This window comes from Myxine glutinosa, chromosome 6, assembly GCF_964187855.1.
Source record: "Myxine glutinosa chromosome 6, kmMyxGlut1.1, whole genome shotgun sequence".
NCBI lineage: Eukaryota > Metazoa > Chordata > Myxini > Myxiniformes > Myxinidae > Myxine > Myxine glutinosa.
In genome coordinates this window covers 23,143,483-23,167,043 of record NC_136266.1, presented here as the reverse complement: position 1 = coordinate 23,167,043, position 23,561 = coordinate 23,143,483, and the positions used below count along the sequence as shown (strand labels likewise).

The following is a 23,561-nucleotide window of genomic DNA, read 5'->3' as shown; positions in this document are numbered from 1 at the left end:
ACTTTTCAGCCTGGCAGAGGTATGCTCTCCGTGTCATTCTAATTCTTTTTAGTTTACCGTTTTAATCATTCTAACCAGGACCATTCACCCAAAACAAGGCACTCTCTGGTACAATATGTCCAGGTTGTCTGTGTAGACTGGAGATCTTGGAGAAGGTGACGATCTATAAATACTCACACTAACAATATTACCCTGGATCCTCTCGGCTGCATTACTGGCACCTCCCACGACGTGGAGCTGTTAACGGGGTTGAACCCCTGTCGCCCGCCGCCATGGCCGGGGCCCCAAAGTCGAGAGTCGGAGGACGGAGGCTCGCCCAAGAGCCAAGCTTCGTGGCCACCTCCACCCTGGTGCGCACCCTGAACGCGGCCTTGCTTGATGGAGACGCGGCCATCGTGTCAGCCCAGCTCGGTTCCCTGCGGGACGCAAATGCAATTCTTGAACTCGCGAACGACGACTGGGTCAAAGAAGCGGACGTACAACTGGACCCTCTAATCCTCATGGGTAAGGCATCCTCCCCTTCCAACATAATCTTCTTCACCTCATTGCCATTTCTCATTTGGATATAAAACGGACTGACAACTGACATTGCAAACATTGCATTGTGTTACAACATCGTCTCAAACGATCTTCGTGTCTTTTCAATTGAAGAAATAGCACTTGGGAACCACCAGATGATGAGCCATAGAGTCGAAAGGAAACTGTTCTGATTTAATTCCCTTTTAAAGGTGTGGTGCCTCTGCTTCACACCTGTATCTCTCCTGGTTGGTATGGGATCCAAAGTTCTCAACTCCATTGGCATCTCCCACAAATAAACACGAAGCAAGATGCATGCTGCTTGCTCTCTCTCACCGCAGAGACATTGATGGACCATCACTGTTCCCATCACCGCCTCTCCTGACGTCTCATCATTCCCTCTGTTCTTGATAGCTCATCCCTGATCCTTGTGAAACTCACAAAATCCAGGTTTGCTGCTCACCTCCTCTGTTCCTATGTTACTCCTCTGGTCCTCTGTTCTTGATAGCTCATCCCTGATCCTTGTGAAACTCACAAAATCCAGGTTTTCTGCTCACCTCCTCTGTTCCTATGTTACTCCTCTGGTCCTCTGTTCTTGATAGCTCATCCCTGATCCTTGTGAAACTCACAAAATCCAGGCTTGCTGCTCACCTCCTCTGTTCCTATGTTACTCCTCTGGTCCTCTGTTCTTGATAGCTCATCCCTGATCCTTGTGAAACTCACAAAATCCAGGTTTTCTGCTCACCTCCTCTGTTCCTATGTTACTCCTCTGGTCCTCTGTTCTTGATAGCTCATCCCTGATCCTTGTGAAACTCACAAAATCCAGGTTTGCTGCTCACCTCCTCTGTTACTATATTACTCCTCTGGTCCTCTGTTCTTGATAGCTCATACCTGATCCTTGTGAAACTCACAAAATCCAGGTTTGCTGCTCACCTCCTCTGTTCCTATGTTACTCCTCTGGTCCTCTGTTCTTGATAGCTCATCCCTGATCCTTGTGAAACTCACAAAATCCAGGCTTGCTGCTCACCTCCTCTGTTCCTATGTTACTCCTCTGTTCCTATGTTGCTCCTCTGGTCCTCTGTTCTTGATAGCTCATCCCTGATCCTTGTGAAACTCACAAAATCCAGGCTTGCTGCTCACCTCCTCTGTTCCTATGTTACTCCTCTGTTCCTATGTTGCTCCTCTGGTCCTCTGTTCCTGATAGCTCATCCCTGATCCTTGTGAAACTCACAAAATCCAGGCTTGCTGCTCACCTCCTCTGTTCCACGTTACTCCTCTGGTCCTCTGTTCTTGATAGCTCATCCCTGATCCTTGTGAAACTCACAAAATCCAGGCTTGCTGCTCACCTCCTCTGTTCCTATGTTGCTCCTCTGTTACTATGTTACTCCTCTGTTCCTATGTTGCTCCTCTGTTACTATGTTACTCCTCTGTTCCTATGTTACTCCTCTGTTACTATGTTACTCCTCTGGTCCTCTGTTCTTGATAGCTCATCCCTGATCCTTGTGAAACTCACAAAATCCAGGCTTGCTGCTCACCTCCTTTGTTCCTATGTTACTCCTGTTTGTAGAACCTCGTCATGAGTCCATTCCGTCTGACACTTTCCTCCAGAATTTTAAGTTGCCAGTGTACGGACACTTCAGCTCATCCTTTAGATCCAACCCAACCCGTGGTCTTCACGACCAACATCCAACCTCTCCTGCTCGACACCAACAATTTGCTACATTTCCTTCCCTCTTCCTTCCATCCAACCTCTCTTTTCCTCCTCCTGTTCGTTCATCCCTTTGTTGGTCTGACAGGATGCCCTCGACGTACGCACAATCTCCTCTAAACTTGGCGTCCTGTCTGCCGACATTAGTTGGTGGAAGTTGTCCTTCGTGAAGACGAGGTGAGCTAACGCCGGCACCATGAAAAAATTACAAATTCCTGCTCTAACACACAGGGCAATGCATCAGCGGCTCAGCTGTGCCCTCCTCAGCCAATGATGTGACTCCCAGCCATGGGCTGCATTGAAAAGAAGAAGAAGAAGAATATGGACCAGTACACTTCAAATGTAATGGGAGTGCTGGTTTGTTGAATTGGAACACAAGTTAAATAGGTTTTTCTTGTGCATTAATTACCTTGAGATAGGAAGTAGGAGGAAGAAGAATAGAGAGACTTCAAGCATACCTTCAGCCTACTGACCGCCTGATTCAATGGCTATCTGAATCCTCAGCAGGGTACCATCCGCATTTTCAATTTCATAACCACTCCGATCACTGGGTCCATAAGAGTAGTTGTGTTTGAAGGTCATCCAATAAGGGGTAGAGAAAGGGTTCAGCAGATAGAGATAGAGGGATGGGAGAGATGGAGATATGGAAGGTTTGTTCATCGTATTTGTTTTTAACCCACTTCACACGTGGCATAGACCCCACAAGGTGTGTCAAAGGTTCCGTTGTCCTGTTTGTATGTCCCTACTTATGTTGTCTGTTCATTCCTTGTCAAATTCTTCATCCCTCTTCTGCCAGTACTGCTTTGGTCAGTTGTTGTTGTTGTTGTTGTTGTTGTTGTATAGCCCTGATCAATCTCCCAGGAGTGACCCAGAAATCCCCCACATCGAGGATGGTGTACCCCTGCCTTCACGTCGTCAGGGCCACAACTTAGTTAGAGAGAGAGATGAGACAGAGCCAAGGAGGAAATGGCCGGTCGATGGAGACTGATCGACACTGACTGTGACTGTGCTGCCCTGAGGAATCCGGGCAGCAGGTAAGAATGGGGAACATTTGGCCTCCGACTAGCTCTTAGAAGAGCCTTTCAAGGCCTCTGTTTACAAAAGATGATCCTGGAAATGTTACTGATTGATCCGAATAGTATCACAAAATGAAGCATAAGCTCGCCTACTCTTCGCGAAGGACAACGTGTAATCTGCAAAATCCTGTTTATCTATTTGCTGATGACCCCACAGCCTTTGCCGTGACATCACTGACCCTACAGACAGGCTGTAGCCTCTTCCCTCTCTCCATAACTTGGAAAAATCAGAAGATGGTCAAACACTATCTCTCTCCGAAAGGACCATCCGGCAAATCTCCCCACCCTATTTACTTTCTTAACAATCCTCTTGAGGAAGTTCAGTGCTTCAAACTCGTGGGTCTCACTATCAGTCATGATCTTTATTGGGCAAACCACATTTCAACATTGGCCTCCAAAGCCAGCGACCGACTGGGAATCCTCCATCATACAAAGTCCTTCCTACTGGGAATCCTCCATCATATAAAGTCCTTCCTACTGGGATTCCTCCATCATACAAAGTCCTTCCTACTGGGAATCCTCCATCATACAAAGTCCTTCCTACTGGGAATCCTCCATCATACAAAGTCCTTCCTTGGCACTCCTGAACTCCTATCCACTGACCTGGTCTTCCTTTGCGGCTTGATGGAGTACTGCTCTCCTCTTTGGGCTGGCAGTCCTGCCTCACACCTTACTCAGCTTGATGCTGTGGAAACCAAAACCTTCACGATTATTGGAATCTCCCGCGATGGGGCTGAGTCTATCAGTCTATCACTTCCTCATTTCCGACAGGTCGCTGGTCTCTCTGTCTTGTACCGCCTCCTTTCTGGTCTTCGACCCTCTGCTCTCTCTGTGCTTTGTGCTCTCTCACCCCTCCCCAGGTTTTCTGGAAGATGCACGTGGTCCACCATCAACCCTCCTCTGATGAAACTCCTAAAATCTAGAATCGCTGCTCACCTCCACTAATTTCGTCCTCTTCCCCCCTCCTCTCCCCGCATTTGAAACCAACTTCCACATTCTCTTCAATTTAATTCTTCCCTCCAAGGCTTCAAAACAGCTGCTCACCACCATTAGTCAGGTTCACTATGTTTTTTCGTTCAAAATCATGGTAGATTAGCAAACCTATACATTTTTGGAAACGTTATTACATGGAAAATCTGAAAATCAATGTTTACATTTGCCAATTCCGACCAATTCGATTCGACCAATTCGACCAATCGACCAATTCCATTTCGACCAATTCGACCATTCGACCAATTCGATCGATTCGATTCGATTCGATTCATCGAATTCGATTCGATCGACCATTCGACCAATTCGATTTGCCAATCAATTTGACCGACCTTTGCTTGTGTGGAACGGACTGTGAAAACGATGCGGACTATATTGTCGGATACGACACACAGGACGGTGATGACGAACTCTAAATGGCATATTCTGTAATCGTGTATGTTTGATGCCATTGACTGCCTGTGTATATTTTGTCATTGACTGCCTGTGTAGATGTGAAGTTATACTGACTGCATGTGTATATATGATTTTGCTGACTGCCTGTGTACGTTTGGTGATATGAATTATTGTGACACATTTTGATGTTATTAACTGCCTGTACAAAATGATAACATGTATTCGATTATGCAACTTATCGCGAATATAAAGACAGTATTTTGCAATTCAAAACCTTTGATTCGTGTCTTACCATTCCCCATAGCACTAATTTGATACTTTCATTGGATTCCTTGTCCCTGGAAATATAGGTTTAGTATATTTTAAAAAGTTTTAGGGTAATTAGAGGCAGAAATAGAACAAAATATGTATTTTACAGTGGCCATTTTGAAAATTCACAATGGCCGCCATACAGGTATCTCTCCAAATGTAAACATTGATTTTTAGTTTCCTGATGCTATAACCTTTCCAAAGATGTATAGGTTTGCTAATCTACCATGATTTTGAACGAAATATAATTTATTGACATAGTGAACCCGACTACATGGTAGTTCCTCCTGTATTGATCTGGTCCCGCATGCAAAACAATGATATTTTCTACTCCCGTTAACGTCCGCTTCCACCTCTAAACCTACCTCCTTCCAAATTTCCAGTCTTTCCTCTTCTTAAGGGTTGTCTTCTGTATCCATCTGGTCCACCCAACGTGCCTCCCCCTTCCTCTCATTCCTCCTTACTCCGTTGTTTGTCTGTCTCACTCTATTTTGTCCTTCAGCCCTGCTGTTGGTGTTGCCCCCCCCCCCCCCCCCCCTCTGTCTACACTGTCCCGTTTGTTCAGTTGCGTCGTGATCCATTCTATTTCTATCTCTTCCACAAGCCTTGACCTTGAATACAAAAAAGCACAATGAACCCAAGCTCCGTCACAAGGGAAAAGGTACAGTAAGAAGTTTTCTACAAATGATACATCTGTTGTCTCATATGGTAATCACAGGTGGAGGCGAAAGATCCCATGGTGTCTTTCATAAAGACTTGGCCATTGTGTTCCGGTACCGTGGCCAAATTCCAAGTTCTTTCCCTAATCCTTCCACGAACGTCAGGCCCCGCCAGCCGGTTGTTGAAAAGTTGTGCCAATTCCACAAGCTCGACGAGTCCCCGACCCCACCTAATGGGACATGGCAGAAGGTGGTGATGATGTGTGCGTGCTGCATTTGTTTCGTATTTGTACTGCTTCAACAGTTATACATCGCATTATATGATCAATCTAAGTTCCGACAGGATGGCGCAGAGGGAACAAATTTACCCTGTAGATGTCCATAGCCTGGGTTTGAATCTCGACCCAACTGTAAACCGTCCGATTGGTGTTTCACAGGATGTGTGTTGCATCTCTGGTTTGGTGGTGTCTAAATTTGGTAAAGCTGCAACTGCAGAGAGAAGTAAAACAGGCTCCAGGTCGCCAGGACAACAACCTTGTTTTTCTTTGTACATGATATCCTGAATTCTACCAACTTTTAAAATTAACGTTTAAATACCTTTAAGTAATCCACCTCCTTCAAATTCCGTTTTCTTTCCTGAAATACCCTGTAGTGTCCATCTTTTTACCCTCGCCTGAGGAGAGGGTATCGCATTTGAGTCCGTTTGTCTGTCTGTCTGTTTGTTCGCACAGAATAAATATGATTTTCTCTGCAACCGTTGGTCCGACCGACAGGAAATTTTCACCATAGGTGCAACTCCACCTGTAGAATTTTTGATGCTAATTATGACGTCATAGGTCACGTGGTTCGGCCGCCATCTTTGAAAAAAATTTGCACCTCTATATCTCCAAAAGTGCTGCATGGAAAAGTTTGAGACATGGCCCATTGTAAAGAACTCTCCATGGGGGAATAAAATAGGTTAATGATGATGTAATAGGTGCCTCCATTATGACGTCATAATTCGACAATTACAAAACTTCGTCCGATCAAGATGAAATTTTTTGAGCATCAGGTAGGCATAAATTGGTGCAGAAAAAATAATAATGATGACGTCATCGGTCACATGGTTCGGCCGCCATATTTGTTTTAACACAAAAGCCTTAAAAACCACTGAAAATACATCCTAGCGAGGGTTTGCAATCCCTGATTGCTCTTTCTTGTTTATCCTGTGTACCCCACACCAGCCCTCTCCCTTCCACAGATCTCCTGATGTCCATGTTCTCTCCTGTTGTTGCGCTTCCCTCTCTCTCCCCTTCTTGTCTCCCGCTCACTTTATTTTATGTTCTCTGTGTTAGCTCTTACACTAACCTCGACTTAGTATACAAAAAATAATTAATTACCTCCACCACCAAAGGTGGAAGTAGGTTATGTTTTCACCCTTGTCTGTCTGTGAGCAGGATATCTCAAAAAGTTTTGGATGGATTCGGACAAGCAGATTAGATTTTAGTGAAGGTCCGGATGCAGAACGCATACCTGGAGTAGGCTGAGCAGTTTACATTTTATATCCCACTGATAGACCGGATCCAGATCTTCACCAAAATGGAATCATTTCCTCCTCGTCACCTACCCAACCTGTCCACCAAATTTCGTCCAAATCCGTCCATAACTTTTTTTGAGATATTCTGCTCACAAACAAACAGCGGTGAAAACATAACCTCCGTCCACCTTTGGTGGTGGTGGAGGTAATTAATTGAATAATATTTTATGCTGAAGTTGTGAGCTTTGTTTGACCATGCAATTTTCCATTTTTTGCGGTCAAATAATATATAATTCAACGGAATTCATCACAAAGTGTGCCATCCCTCAGAGGACGATCGGGTGGGACACTTCGATCATCATTGATTATTATGAGTGGACATTGAAGATCACATTTTGTCTTTCGTGAAGAGGCGGCTATTTATCGCCAGCACTCCGAATAGATTACAAATTCCTGCCGCCTTAAGTTGAACGTCAGGCCTGGCCAGTCGGTTTGTGAAAATAATTGGCCAAACAATACACTCTACGAACCCAACCTAATGAGAGCTGGAAAGAAGATGAAGAAGAAGAAATTATGAACCTCATCGTCCTCTTTTGTTCTTCTTAGTGAATGAAAATCCATTAAGATTGGGCAGGCCTGGAATTTGAAACATTATTTTAGAGTTTTTAAAGATGTGCATTAAACTAGTCATTCTTTAACTCCTTAACTACTTTCGTTCCTCTTTCTTTACATCATCTTCAATACTTTAGGGACTCGACCCCAGCTTACTGGGGCTTAACAACATCATTGGCAATGTGGCTCTAAATCTGAAAATTTCCCAGCATACATCAGGGTTTGCGGTGTTTGTTATTGAAAGTGTAACTGTTTATAGATGATTACTCCACGCTCTGTATCTTGTTTCATTGTTTACTCTGAGGATACTCGTGATGTCTGTAATGCCAACCAGAGGAGGATGATGAGGGGTCAAGGAGGGAGAGTTTTGTTTACCACTGAGAGAGAGGCATTGAAAGACCCATTTAATGGCACGATTAAGGTCCATCTCTTTTTTTTTGTCAACCTCTTGGTTAAACTTCAAAACTCCAGGTTGACTGCACACCTCATCTCTTTTATTCCTCACATATTCCACCTGTGGAACTACCTTACAGAGGCCGTAATATTCCACTCTTCCTTCTGGGGCATCAAGCAGGCAGTGGCCATCTTACTTGCAGGTTACTTTCTCTCTCTCTCTCTCTCTCTCTCTCTCTCTCTCTCTCTCTCTCTCTCTCTCTCTCTCTCTCTCTCTCTCTCTCTCTATCTCTATCTCTCTCTCTCTCTCTCTCTCTCTCTCTCTCTCTCTCTCTCTCTCTCTCTCTATCTCTATCTCTCTCTCTCTCTCTCTCTCTCTCTCTCTCTCTCTCTCTCTCTCTCTCTATCTCTATCTCTATCTCTATCTCTCTCCATATATTTTTTTTCTCTCTCTTGTTTTACTGTCCATTCATTCCACTGCTTTTGTGTCCTACTCCCAACTATCCAATTGTCAGTTCATAACCCCTGTCGCTTTTTTGCTCTTGCATGACGCTCGAGCTTATAACGGGCTTATAAAGAAGCCCGATTCCCCCCCCGATTTTCCCTCAACCCCAAATGCCTGACCTCCCTTTTTATCATTACTCTTCTCTACCTGACCACTCTCCTAACGCTTGAAAATCAAAATCCTTGTTTCCAGAATCCATATTTAGGAGAAGGAAGAGAGTCAGACAGGTTATAATTACGGTAATGTATTGAGTATACACTTTCTCTGGAATCTTTACGAAATCCTGAGCTGAAGTTTTCACCATTTTCTCTTGCAGTGTTTTAATGAATTATTTAAAGGCATCAGCAAGCCATAACAGCCGATTTGCCATGCCTTTAAGTTAGCAGCTTCACCTGTATATTTCCTCAATGATGGTCGAGCTTCTCAACATGGCATAACTCAACATTATGCGACTTTTGGACTTTGGGCAAGAAGGTGAAAACTACGACCTGCTACCTTTGAGGCTACAGTTTCGCTTTTTGGACTTTCCGTGAGACGGATGTGTTCTATGGGACTTCTTGGCATGACTCGAAAAGTGGAAAAGATGCCACTTTGATTGTACCACTGACAGGATGTCCCTTTGGACACTCATCCGGGCAACAGTTGGTGCTCCAGCTAGACATTCTAATAATAATTCCGCATCAGCTGATCCTTGACAGCTAAACATACATGCGGGTCGGGCTGCGGCACCTGCTTCCGTCACAGACACGCCACCGATATATGAGCTTCGCGGCTCCCTTAACTTGGAGAAGTCCTTTGGAAGCCCTAGCCGCCATCATGCCCAGACCTCTGGCTTTCCCTTTTTCTGCTCCGGCTTTGCGCTCACTCGAGCGGCTCCAGGACGAACAGGACTGCTTGCACAACCCGCAATCCACTTTCTGGAGACTCCCGGGAATCCCATCATCTAGAGGCTCAAGTTTTCAGCAGTGCCCCGTTCCGGTCTTGTGCCGAGACCCGTCGGTGCACAACGCGTTGTTTTCGGGCCACCTGGACCTTGTTAGACGCATATTCACAGAGCCTTGCATTGCCAGTGCATGCATGGATTGTGCTGCTGACAGGAAGCATGGCGGGAGCAAAGTCCCGGGTAGCGCTCTGACAATAAATGACACAAATATATCGGTGATTGTAATTGATACATGTTGAGTTTGCACAGTTTTTGAAGCATTTTTGCAATGATTTTATTCTCTTCCTCACATGCCTGCCCCGGTTCAGGTTTGTGGCCTCTGCCCTCGCAGCGGGTACACACCACTCCGGCCTGCATCACGGCAAGCCGCGGGTATGAGGGGTGCCTCCGCCATCTGCTCGAACGTGGTGCCGACCCCGAGGCCGCGCCGGGCGGCGAGTGTGCTCTGCACTGCGCGTGTGAGGGCGCGCACGAAGCGTGCGTGCGACTCCTTCTTGAATATGGCGCACGACCCAACAGCTGCTCTGAGCAGGGTCTTACTCCGCTGCACGTGTGCACCGTGCCCGAATCCCTCGGGTGAGTGCAGTTCAATTCCGTTCCGCTAATAAGGATGGTGTAAGCACACGAGATGGCCCCTCACTTCTTGTTTGTACTCACATTACAGAGAAGCCTGTCCGTCTGCTATTGCCAGCATTTGTCAGCCTGCTATTTCCAACTTCCTGCTCTAGCCTACAGAGGGCACTGTGCTTCCAGAAAATGATGCTACCCATCGCCATGTGCTGCATATCAAAACTATTTGAAGAAGCAGAGGTCTGTCAAAGTCTGAGTCCCTTCATAAGTGTTACTTTTGTGATCACTGGCAGTTGTGCAGAGCGACTCCTTGCCGCCGGAGCCCGACTACAAGAAGAGGCCGACCTGACAGGAGACACCCCGCTGCACACGGCCTCCACTTATGGTCTCGTCGGTCACGTCAAGCTGTACCTGAGCTCGGGAGCACACGTCGATGCACGGAACGCTCGTGAAGAGACACCTCTGCACGCGGCCTGCTTCAATGCACGGGCGGCTCTGGGAGGCCATCGTTATTTGCAAGTACTCGTACCAAGTGCTAGCAATGCGCCAAACTTTACTGAAGTCGATTTTAAAATCTCACTAGTGGTTGTGCACAGTACACCTGTTGCAAACGTTGATTATCGTAATAACATTAAAGCGGTTTAATTTCAGATATTGTTTTATCCATAATTTATTTCATTGCTCCAGATTGGAAATAACATACTTAAAAGTAGTTAAATGCATCTTAAAAGTGTAACATTGTTTTTTTATGGAACAATATGTCTGTCGGCCTACAACAAGTGTAGATCCATTGCAATAATTAATATTTTAAGATAAATTGAAGAGTGCAATGGAGGAGTTTGTGATATTCAATCCTCAAAGACAAAACAAATGATTTCTGTTTGTAAACAACAACTAGAAAGAGCAATCAGAGATTGCGGACCCTCGCCAGGACGTGTTTTCAGTGGTTTTTAAGGCTTTTGTGTTAAAACAAATATGGCGGCCGAACTACGTGACTAATGACGTCATAATTTTTTTTTCTCCACCAATTAATCCCGAGATTATGCTCAATAAATTTCTTCTTGATCGGATGAAGTTTTGTACTTGTCGAATTATGATGTCATAATGGAGGCACCTATGACATCATCATTAACATATTTTATTCCCCACGGAGAGTTCTTTACAATGAGCCATGTCTCAATTTTTTCTATGCAGCACTTTCGGAGATATAGAGGTGCAAATGTTTTCGGTTTTTCCAAGATGGTGCCCATACCAACGTGACCTATGACGTCATAATTTATCATTGAAAGATTCTACAGGTGGAGTTTCACATACAGGTGGAGTTTCACCGATGAAAATCATATTTATTCTGTGCAGACAAACAGACAAACAGACAGACAAACAGACAAACAAAAAACGGACTCAAATACAATACCCTCTCCTTTGGCGAAGGTAATAATGATTTTATTTTCAACTCTTCTTATCTCATTCATGCCATAATTTGTGTAAAGTTTTCATAAATCCAGCTATAATTTTGTGAAGCCTAGACGGATGTTGAAATGTTTGGATTGACCAAATTTTGGGACTACAGTACTTGTTTTAAGCTCACTCATATGGACTACATATTTATTACTTTGGTTTGGAGGGGAGGGAACTACATTGGGAAAAAGAAGTGAAGAGAAGATGATGAGAGAGACAGAGAAAGAGAGAGAGAGGTAGGTTGGGGAGTGTGAGATAGAAGGGAAATAAGTTTCCAAGGGAATGATTATAGGAAGAGAAGGTAAAGGGCAAGTAAAAAACAAATGGGTGAGGGTTAGGGTGCGCCTTCCTTCCCCTCACCAAAGCCCCCCACGAATCTGTTATATTCAGCATGTTACTGGATCTCATCGAACTCGGTTCCCTGCGGGCATAACATGGTAAAAAGGGAGATGCCAAATCCAGGGTTTTCGCTCTCAGCATGATGAGGTCGGAGAAACCCAGCAAGCTGCCAAGCCAGGCCGCGTCCCAGATGATCCACGCGACTTTGGGCACCATGTGTGTGGCACTCCACCACACACATCAAAGCTACTGTTCATCCAAAAGCCACCGCATTCTGGTTCGTTCTTCGGCCTCTCATCCCCAATGGACCCTGCAAGAGGAAGTCCATCAATGGCCAGGCCTTCCCCATCCGGCAGCACGGGGCCCACAAGTCCCATCAAGCTCAAAATCCAGGCCTCATCCCAAACGCATGTGTAACGACGTGAGACCGAACACCATCTCGTCGCATCAAAGCTGCCATTTTCAGGTCAGCCTTTACTGTCTTCAAAACGGATTTATTTGACACAGCTCCTGGTCCTCTCCATCTTCGCCAGAGTGAGCTGGGAAATCATGCCGCCTCCCTCTTGCCACCATCGTGTGTGTGTGTGTGTGTGTGTGTGTGGACATACAGACTGTTAGACGTAGGACATACTGTTAGACGAGACAAACATAGCCACTGAGCTTGGGGGAAGTGCCCTCACTTCCTGGAGCATTCTGGGTATCAGCGATGGCACAACAATGGCGCCACCTTTCTCACTGCACTCAGCGAGGACATTTATAAAGAGGAACCTACAGGGGGATTGTCCGTGCTGTTATCCTGTTAAATGCTGAGCGTTAAGCAAGGAAGCAACACGTACGGTTTTTATACTATTTAATATGACTCCGACGGGATTTGAACCACCGACTTCCCAGACTCGGAGCGGATGCTCTAACCATTACACCACCGAATGACTCAATAATCTGAATAGATTGCCCTCAGTGCACTGGAATTTGGGTGAATAGGATTGAATGTACAAAGCGTACACCCCCCCCCCCCCCAAAAAAAAATATATAAATATTATGGAGCTAAGTTAGCAACAGGAAGGATCTGGGTTTGAATGTATCAGTTTCTTGTGATGACTTCTTCTTTGGGGGTGTGGAGCCCTCTGGGTACTTGACTCATTAAATTGGATATAATTAGTAGTGCATATGCTACAACCATCAGAACACTGGGAGGCAGGAGCACATCAGACCATCTGCTGAGCTGCCCAATCTTGCAGACACTATTCCCTTGATCTTACAAATCCCATTTACGAGACTGAGCAACCCCATATGGAGATCTCTATTTTTTGTGTTTCCTTTTGCTCTCCTTGCTCATCTAGCTTATCTTCTTCCTTTGTCACTTTGTCATCGTGATTGCTAAGAACTCCCTGGTGGCTTTTGAAAAGAGTAGGTCATCGTGGGCCCATAGCCTTGTCAAATTTGAAACTCCTGCCATAACATACAGGACACTGCATCAGCAGCAAAAGGTCACTTCATCAATAACGCAACCAGCATATTGACAAACTGGACTAGTCGGTTGGTAGTTTTCTTCGATGTTCTTGTTACGATGATGATTGTAAACCTTGACGATGTGCTCTTTATACCTTCTCAACTCTCCACCAGGTGTGTGACCTGCTGCTGACTCACGGAGCGACTGTAGATGCCGTCGATGCCGAGATGCAGACACCATTGCTGCGCGCCTGTGTGAATGTGCAAGGTGGTGTGGTCAGGAGGCTCCTCGACGCTGGTGCTAACCCCAATGCACGCGGTTACTGTGGTGTGGCACCTTTGCAGAAGGTCCTGCAGATGGCCGACTACAAGCCCGATCAGCATCCCGAGCGCCTCGTGCAAGATCTACTCAACCAGGGGGCGACCAAGTTCTGGCCAGGTGCACTGCATAAGGTAAGCTTTTTAGTCTTCTTTCCCACACCAACTTCAGAAAATCTAACTTTTCTTCGCTAATAACGTGGCCGATTGTTTTTTGAAAGATATCACGAGATCTGATTGGGTGGAACACAGAGAGGATGGTGTGTGGAAGATACATCCTGTTGGTCGGGATCCATGCAGCTTTAGCTGTTGTGGCAATAATGGTCACCTCACTCAGGAGGCTGAGGCAGGCAGGGGGGTGCTAATGGCGGCCAACGTTAGGAGACGCATATTCACGGATGAAGCTCTTCGTGGTCAAGCTGGCCCAAAAATCTAGGATACCATCTTCATGTACCTGTAACACTGCAGTACAACCTATCCTGTAGAGGGCTGTAGTGAGGAGCTGGATCTGCTTTGACAACTTGCACAAAGATGGAAGGGCTTATCCTTTTACTGCTTAACATCCACATGTAGACATGTAGACAGGATAGCCAGCTTTGCATCCTCTTGTGAAGGATAGTGTCCTCTCTACACAGCCGCATATATCCTTCTTTTTCTTCCTTTGAGTTAAGCAAAACCTCGTTGGGGATTAAACCAAAAGGTTAGATGGTTCAATGAAAGACAATCTATCAACTTGCTGTCTTCCTTCTTTTTCTTTTTTTTGTATACAAGATCGAGGCTCGTGTAAGAGCTAACATTAATGACAAAAAACAAACGGACACATAAGATAAAATAAAGGGAGCAGAGACAAGATGGGGAAGGAGGGGGAAGCACACAAGTACAACATTTGAGAGCAGGGACATCGGGAGATCTGCGGGAGGGAGAGGACTTGGGGGAAGGAGGCATGGGAAGGCGGGGGGGGGGGGGGGGGGCGAGGTAGAAAACACATGGACACTGCTAGGACTTCCAGGAAAGAAGTTGGTATTTCAGAAAAGTGGATCTGGGGTGAATTAGCAGGGGTAGAAAAGATCAAGGTTTTGGATGGGGGAAGATAAGATGGCGGTGAACAGCTGTTTTAAAGACCTGGAGGGAGGAGTGGGATTGAAGAGAGTGAGGGAGTTCGTTCCAGAGGCGGGAGAAAAGAGGAATGAAGGAGTGAAGGTGAGCAGAAAGTCTTGATTTTGGCAGTTTAACCATAAGAGGGTTGCAGGCAGATCTTGGGCGACCTGTAGGAATATTTGGGGGACACAGCACAGACAGAACTGGGGTGGCGAGGCTAGAGAGGAGTCGGTGGAAGACAGAAAGACCACCAACCTGCCTGCGGTGAGTGAGTGAAAGGGGGTTATTAACAATGACTTGCGGCTTATGTTAACAAGAATGACAGCACTGTGGTCATGACATGCGACAAAACCCGGAAACGGGCTGTTTGGGAAGCACGCATTTTATAGCACTTTTAAAAGATGAACAGCGCAATTGGGAAACGCACATTTAAAGTGCTATTTAAAAAGTAACTCGACACCTCTCACCCATGACGGCCTCCACCACGGTTATATCAGAACAAGCTGATTCTTACGGTCACGGGTTGTTTAATCCCAGTATGAGGCCGTTCAAAAATGACGTAACGTTGTTTCTTTAGGGAACCATTTCTTCGACATGAGATTAGAGTTTTCAGGATCCCTCATTGTGAGTAACACTCGATCCAACCAAAGCCAATGGAAATCTGACGCAAAAAAACCCGAGCAGTGTATAATCAGCAGAGGCCTACAGGCCTGATGTCATAGACACACCAGAAAACCAAGATGGCAGCCATATTATTTTGTCTGGGTGCAATGGTGGAGTCAAGTGACAAATGTGTGTGGGATCCGGCCAATGCGTTCAAATTTCAAAAATTGATCCCCAACAAGAACCACAACAACAACAACAACAACAACAACAACAACCATTGCAGAGCTCTTGTGGACCTGCGACTTGTCGCATGTAAAAACACGTTGGTATGTAATTTTCTGTATAGATATGTATAAGCAAATGAAATTTCTCATCAGGACATAATCTCAGGGCCATCGTTTTAAAGCAAGTGTTATCTTCACCAGAGGACTGTTTGTGCCACTCGCAAAGACATTTTGATATCTTCCCTGGTAGACCAAACCATCAACCAAGATGGACGCCCATTAATCAATGTGGATGCGAATCTCCTGGTGAATTTATTTTGCAGTGCAGGATCCGCTGCCCAGAGGGCAACCGTACTCTGAGGATGCAGGCGGTGTAACCTGGTGCCAAGGAACTTCCAGGAAGACGAGACCACTTGCTACCCACAGTTCAGACAATGATGTGCAATTTGTTCAGGGTGCTGGAGAGAGCTCGCCTGCTCTTCCTGAAGCACACTGTGGTATGTTTAACATCCACCAAGGAATGCCAGCAGATGGGAATGTCAGTTTGACATCCGTTCGAGGGACGGCACACACATTGATGAATCACCCTGTCTGCGGAACACTGGGATGACAGTCTATAGCTGGGCCGAGATTTCAACCCAGGCTAGACAGATCAGAGGCGAATGTGCGTACCTCGAGGCCATCCTGCCAGTCGACGAGGCGGTATGAAAGGGCTTCAAAAGGCTTTTTCCCTTCACCCCCAAGTGAGCTGGTCATGCCTCCGGAAAAGTGAACGCCTTTTAAATGAGCAATTGTCCCAGCTACCTCTTCATATCTGCTTGTGTGGACTACGGATGCTGTTGTGTGTGTGTGTGTGTGTGTGTGTGTGTTTGTGTGTGTGCGTTTGTGTGTGTTTGCGTTTGCGTGTGTGTATGTGTTTGCGTGTGTGTGTGTGTGTTTGTGTGTGTGTATGTGTTTGTGTGTATGTGTTTGTGTGTGTTTGTGTGCATGTGTTTGTGTGTGTGTGTGTTTGTGGGTGTGTGTGTTTGTGTGTGTGTGCGTGTTTGTGTGTGTGTGCGTGTTTGTGTGTGTGTGCGTGTTTGTGTGTGTGCGTGGGTGTGTTTGTGTGTTTGTGTGTGTGTGTTTGTGTGTGTGTTTGTGTGTGTCCTTGTGTGTGTGTGTGTACGTGTGTGTTTGTGTGTGTGTTTGTGTTTGTGTGTGTTTGTGTGCATGTGTGTGTGTGTTTGTGTGTGTGTTTGTGTGTGTACGTGTGTGTTTGTGTGTGTGTGTGTGTGTGTGTGTGTGTGTGTGTGGTTGTTCCAATTTTCAATAGCGTTCTTCCTTATGCCGAGATACACCCACACACCAGATTAGAAGTTGGTACTTCGCTTATTTTTCAAGATATTCCGCTCACAAGGTTCAGACATACATGGCGGCGGCCATCTTGGATTTTGACGTGGGTTGCACCCACACACCAAATTAGAATTCGGTCCTTCGCTTACGCATGCACGCACGCACGGACGGACGGATGGACGCACACACGGACGGAGGGGAAAACCATAGTCCGTTAGTCCCCCTTTCGCTCCGCGGTGCGACGGGGGACAATAAAACTTCTTAACATTTAGTTGTAGGTTTTGCTTTTGTCACATAAAATGTGTTGCGGAGAAGTTCAGACGTCAAAACGAGTTAATAATTATGTTCTTCCGCAGGTCCTCACACATACGTGCGCATCAGTCTCCACTGTGGAAGTCCTTCTGAACGGCTACAATTACTTTAAGGTCACAAAAGCCTGGCGGGATGCCGTTCCCGAGGAGGTGCAACAGGTAAAGCATCTCGGCACGGGTGTAAAACTTCACTTCCAAAATCGATCCCATGAGTAAAAACAGCAGCTTAAAGATGGTTTAAAGTTTTTGCAGGTGTTTTTCCAAGCAGCTTGCACTGGTGGATCCATACATTTTCCCACCCGTGTGCCAAGCAGGCCAACGAGGATTTTTATCTGTCGCTTTTTGCGCTTTCGGGGCAACCTCGTCGCCTGCAGCACCTCGCGCGCTGTGCCCTCCGCTCGTACCTCGGAGCCACTTGTCGTCGCCTCGTGCCATCTCTGCCCATCCCTGCGGCACTGCGGTCCTACTTGCTGCTGGAGCCGCAAGGCATTATGCACTGAAGAGTGACGCCGAGAGAGTTGAGTGAGTGGTGAGGGCTGATATGCGTTCGGGAGTTTTTGTTGTTGCAGTAAGAGTCCTTTTTCTCACGGCCAGTGGAATGTGCTGTGACGTCCCTCTTCCATCCGCGTGTTCCTGCCACCAGGTGGCAGATTCTCCGCACTATATGCTGCATATCTGTTCAGCCGGAGGAGCTTCTCTGTGCCTTTCTGGAACCACCTTTGGAGGCCATTTTCCCCGCAGAGCAGGGGTTGGCCGTTTTTGGGCACCGTGGCCCCCTTTTTGAAACAATGTTTTATGGCCGGATGCTCTTCCTGCCGCCAACACTGTTAGTCGCCTCTTGTGACACAGGGAATTACCAGTGAACTGGTGCTCAATTTTCCGACCTCGGAAGGATGACAGGCTGAGTCAACTCCCTTGGTGTTGATTCAGCGATCGACCGGGATTCGAACCCAGGATCCTAGGATCCCAAGCCGGCACCCTAACTGCTGAACCCAGGATCCTAGGATCCCAAGCCGGCACCCTAACTGCTGAACCCAGGATCCTAGGATCCCAAGCTGGCACCCTAACCGCTGAACCCAGGATCCTAGGATCCCAAGATGGCACCCTAACCGCTGAACCCAGGATCCTAGGATCCCAAGCCGGCACCCAAACCGCTGAACCCAGGATCCTAGGATCCCAAGCCGGCACCAAAACCGCTGAACCCAGGATCCTAGGATCCCAAGCTGGCACCCTAACCGCTGAACCCAGGATCCGAGGATCCCAAGCTGGCACCCTAACCGCTGAACCCAGGATCCTAGGATCCCAAGCCGGCACCCTAACCACTGAACCCAGGATCCTAGGATCCCAAGTTGGCACCCTAACCGCTGAACCCAGGATCCCAAGCTGGCACCCTAACCGCTGAACCCAGGATCCTAGGATCCCAAGCTGGCACCCTAACCGCTGAACCCAGGATCCTAGGATCCCAAGCCGGCACCCAAACCGCTGAACCCAGGATCCTAGGATCCCAAGCCGGCACCCAAACCGCTGAACCCAGGATCCTAGGATCCCAAGCTGGCACCCTAACCGCTGAACCCAGGATCCGAGGATCCCAAGCTGGCACCCTAACCGCTGAACCCAGGATCCTAGGATCCCAAGCCGGCACCCTTACCACTGAACCCAGGATCCTAGGATCCCAAGTTGGCACCCTAACCGCTGAACCCAGGATCCCAAGCTGGCACCCTCACCGCTGAACCCAGGATCCTAGGATCCCAAGCTGGCACCCTAACCGTTGAACCCAGGATTCCAAGCCTGCACCCTAACCGCTGAACCCAGGATTCCAAGATGGCACCCGAACTGCTGAACCCAGGATCCCAAGCCTGCACCCTAACCGCTGAACCCAGGATCCCAAGCTGGCACCCTAACCACTGAACCCAGGATCCTAGGATCCCAAGCTGGCACCCTAACCGCTGAACCCAGGATCCTGGGATCCCAAGCTGGCACCCTAACCGCTGAACCCAGGATCCCAAGCTGGCACCCTAACAGCTGAACCCAGGATCCGAGGATCCCAAGCCGGCGCCCTAACCGCTGAACCCAGGATCCTAGGATCCCAAGCTGGCACCCTAACCGTTGAACCCAGGATTCCAAGCCTGCACCCTAACCGCTGAACCCAGGATTCCAAGATGGCACCCGAACTGCTGAACCCAGGATCCCAAGCCTGCACCCTAACCGCTGAACCCAGGATCCCAAGCTGGCACCCTAACCACTGAACCCAGGATCCTAGGATCCCAAGCTGGCACCCTAACCGCTGAACCCAGGATCCTGGGATCCCAAGCTGGCACCCTAACCGCTGAACCCAGGATCCCAAGCTGGCACCCTAACAGCTGAACCCAGGATCCGAGGATCCCAAGCCGGCGCCCTAACCGCTGAACCCAGGATTCTAGGATCCCAAGCTGGCACTGCAACCGCTGAACCCAGGATCCTAGGAGCCCAAGCTGGCACCCTAACCGCTGAACCCAGGATCCTAGGATCCCAAGCCGGCACCATAACCGCTGAACCCAGGATCCTAGAATCCCAAGCTGGCACCCTAACCGCTGAACCCAGGATCCTAGGATCCCAAGCTGGCACCCTAACCGCTGAACCCAGGATCCTAGGATCCCAAGCCGGCACCCTAACCGCTGAACCCAGGATCCTAGAATCCCAAGCTGGCACCCTAACCGCTGAACCCAGGATCCTAGGATCCCAAGCTGGCACCCTAACCGCTGAACCCAGGATCCTAGGATCCCAAGCCTGCACCCTAACTGCTGAACCCAGGATCCCAAGCCGGCACCCTAACCGCTGAACCCAGGATCATAGGATCCCAAGCCTGCACCATAACTGCTGAACCCAGGATCCCAAGCCTGCACCCTAACCGCTGAACCCAGGATCCCAAGCCGGCACCCTAACTGCTGAACCCAGGATCCCAAGCCTGCACCCTAACCGCTGAACCCAGGATCCCAAGCCTGCACCCTAACTGCTGAATCCAGGATCCCAAGCCTGCACCGTAACCGCTGAACCCAGGATCGCAAGCCTGCATCGTCACCTCTAAGCCAACACCAGACTATTCTGTGCCTATTTGGACTGATGCTTGTGATATATTTGTGGGTTTTTAGGTTGTGGGTTTTGTGGGTTCTTGTGATATATTTGTGTGTGGTTTAAAATGCATTTTTCGGGCTGGACACATATATGTTGGATATTAAACGTTTTTTTGAATACCAGGCAAAGTTCATTGTTCCCTGCATTGAGGATCCAACACGAGGCACCGGACAGTAAATAAAAATTTATCTTTTTGGATGGAATTCCAGATCTGGACTTCAATGAAAGATTGAAACAATATTAATATTTTGACAGACGGGCTGAAAACATAACCTCCACCACATTCGCCAACGGAGGTAGTGATGATTGATTATGAATCATAGAGATATGAATCATAGGAGGTAGTGAATCATATCATAGCGATATGATTTCACACATGCTTCGTAAAGTATCCCTCATGTTGTTTGAATGTCAGTTTACTCGTCACAGATTTGTTTATCATATTGATATTTTGGTGTTAAACATAAACTGTCCGAGTTCAAATTACTGTAACTCACAAACGTGTTTACAACCTGATCCATGACTTTCGATTCCTTGTTGATATGAACGAACGAATCCTACATATAGGGCGGTAGTATTTGGTGAGTCGTCGGCGCTACCCACAAGATGGGTCATGACATGAGTGTTACTGTCATGAGATGAAGACATTCCTTCCTTGCTGGAATGTCTGATTTATACTTGTTTGTGCCTTACAGGGAACTACAACGCAGAAGGAGGCCATCCGGCCCTTCAAAGTTTGCGCTGGTGTTGCCAACCTCTGGTTATTTTTTATCCATACTCTCTTTTTTCAAATATTAAGCATCAAGCAAGGAAGCAGGAGGTACCAAGTTTGGTTGGCATGACCCTCCTGGGGTGGTTGGCATGACCCTGCCAGGGTTTGAACCGCCACCCTCACAGGCTCGGGGCGGACGCCATAACCGTTCCGCCACCGAGTCTCCCGGTTATTGCTGTGGTTGACCTTATTAGTGTGCGGCTTCATAATGATGAAACTCGAGAAAATGAGAGTCTGCAGGTCATACACTCAAAGAAAGATTGTCGTCACACAAACGGGAACTGTGTTGGATGAGAAAGGAAAGCAACAACAATACGTGCTATCAATGCAACCACTAGTGCACGTGATAAGATGATCTAGTCCTGCTTTAAAGGCCTTCCTCTTATACTGTTAAGGAGGCCAAGCCATGTATAAATTAGCTCAGGTGAAAATTGCCATTGACTTATGGCCACCAAATGCCGCTTTTCCTCTTACGAGGACATCACCTTAATATAAACATGAGATTAAGCCTGAAATCCGCATTTTAGGATCATTTATACTATCCGTTAGCATCCAAAGAGCCTTCCTGGAATGGAGCATGTCTATGGCACCTCTGAGCTCGACTTCCAGGCCACCGGGGATTTGGGTGTTGTAGTTCGGCAGGTATATGTCTTCATATTCCCGAGGTTCTCGTCAAAAGTGTCTGAAGTGCCCCAATGTTGCTGAAGGGTGGCGGATGGAGCGAAAGCCGGACACGCAGTCCGCTGCGGAAAAATTCCTGGGTTTTGATGATTTTTGGGCCGTTCAAAGTTCTCGTTCGAGATACCGAAAACGTAAAAAAGAGCGACCAACTCTCAAAAAATTGTTTTTTTTAACGATTTAATTGAAAAGAATAAAAGGTTTGCACATCTTGTGACTCTTGTATCTTCGTATAACGTTTTAAACGCCCCTCGTATCTCCTTAAACAACTCATTTTGTCTTTTGAAACACCAAATATGGGAAATATTCTCCCGAACAAACTGATCAAAACTGATGAGAGACGTTGATCTGGGGAGATTACCGTGAGAAGCAATTCCATGAATCCTTGGAAAAGGCAGCGCGTCTCCATCCTTTATGCTTAAACGTCATCCTGGTGTCCATTCTGTCTTGGAATTTACCTTGACGTTAAAGAATCTTCATCTTCTTTTGAATTGAACCCTTGGTTGAGAGTCTCATCATTGGCTGAGGGCAGCGCACTTGTGCCTCTGAGGTCAGCAGGTGGGAAGAGAGTGTGCGTACCTCCAGTCAACCCTGGAGGTGGTAGTGGAACAGATGGTGGTGAACAGATGAGGAATGTGGGAAGAGAGTGTGCGTACCTCCAGTCAACCCTGCGAGGTCACCACGCCTGTCTCAGAAACATCTTTTGTGAGGCTAAAATAGAACTTACATTCATGAGGTTAAACATGTCAGTACAGCTTAGCGAGTTTTCAAAATATAATTTTGCATCCAAGAGGTACAAATGACCTTTCTGTCACCCTTTTGCTGAGATTGAAAAGTTACTCTTAAAGTTTCTTATCTAAGTTTCAAATAAACACATTACCTTTTGAGCACTCCGTGTGCATCTCTTCGTAAAATATACTTTTACACACACACACACACACACACACACACACACACACACACACACACACACACACACACACACACACACACACACACACATATATATATATATATATATATATATATTAATGTATATATACAGGGTGGTCCAGAAACCCTGGGCACATTTTGAAGAATGATATCTGCAACAAACAACTAAGTTTATTATTGTTCTTTGGTGCAAAACAAAACATGATTACTCGTGATTACTACAACAGTCTAATCGGTCTAATATACATGAAACAGATTTTTTTTTTTTTTTTTTGTTTGCAATATCGAGGCTCGTGTAAGACCTTACATTGATCATAAAAATACGAACTGGCACATAAAACATATGATAAAGGGAGCAGGAGACAAGATGGGGAGAGAGAGAGGGAAGCACACAAGTACAACATTTGGGGGCAGGGACATCGGAAGATCTGTGGGAGGGAGAGGGCTTGGGGGGCGGAGGCGTGGGAAGGGGGGGAGAGGTGGGAGAGGTAAAAAAACAAAACACATGGACACTGCAAGGACTTCCGGAAAGAAGTCGGTATTTCAAAAAAGTGGATCTGGGGTGAATTAGCAGGGGTAGAAAAGATCAAGGTTTTGGATGGGGGAAGATAAGAGATGGTGGTGAACAGCTGTTTTAAAGACCTGGAGGGAGGAGCGGGATTGAAGAGCGTGAAGGAGTTTGTTCAAGAGGCGGGAGAAAAGAGGAATGAAAGAGTGAAGGTGAGCAGAGAGTCTTGAT

General features: G+C 46.9%; 1 protein-coding gene across 11 annotated transcripts; it reads left to right on the top strand.

Moving 5' to 3' along the window:
* The first annotated feature begins 229 nt into the window (after positions 1-229).
* LOC137429343 (ankyrin repeat and SOCS box protein 18-like) lies at positions 230-22,101 on the top strand. 11 transcript variants are annotated; one of them, XM_078779682.1, is made up of 7 exons: positions 230-504; positions 9,932-10,199; positions 10,487-10,712; positions 13,614-13,892; positions 17,374-17,487; positions 17,643-17,845; positions 21,135-22,101. In XM_078779682.1, exons 1-6 carry the CDS (start codon positions 273-275, stop codon positions 17,826-17,828), a joined length of 1,305 nt encoding a protein of 434 aa, XP_078635808.1. In that variant the 5' UTR covers positions 230-272; the 3' UTR covers positions 17,829-17,845; positions 21,135-22,101. The 11 variants fall into 11 exon arrangements, with proteins under 11 accessions (XP_078635808.1, XP_078635806.1, XP_078635807.1 ...); XM_078779680.1 differs by having other exon boundaries at positions 17,643-17,850; XM_078779681.1 differs by having other exon boundaries at positions 17,643-17,857.
* Positions 22,102-23,561: the final 1,460 nt, after the last annotated feature.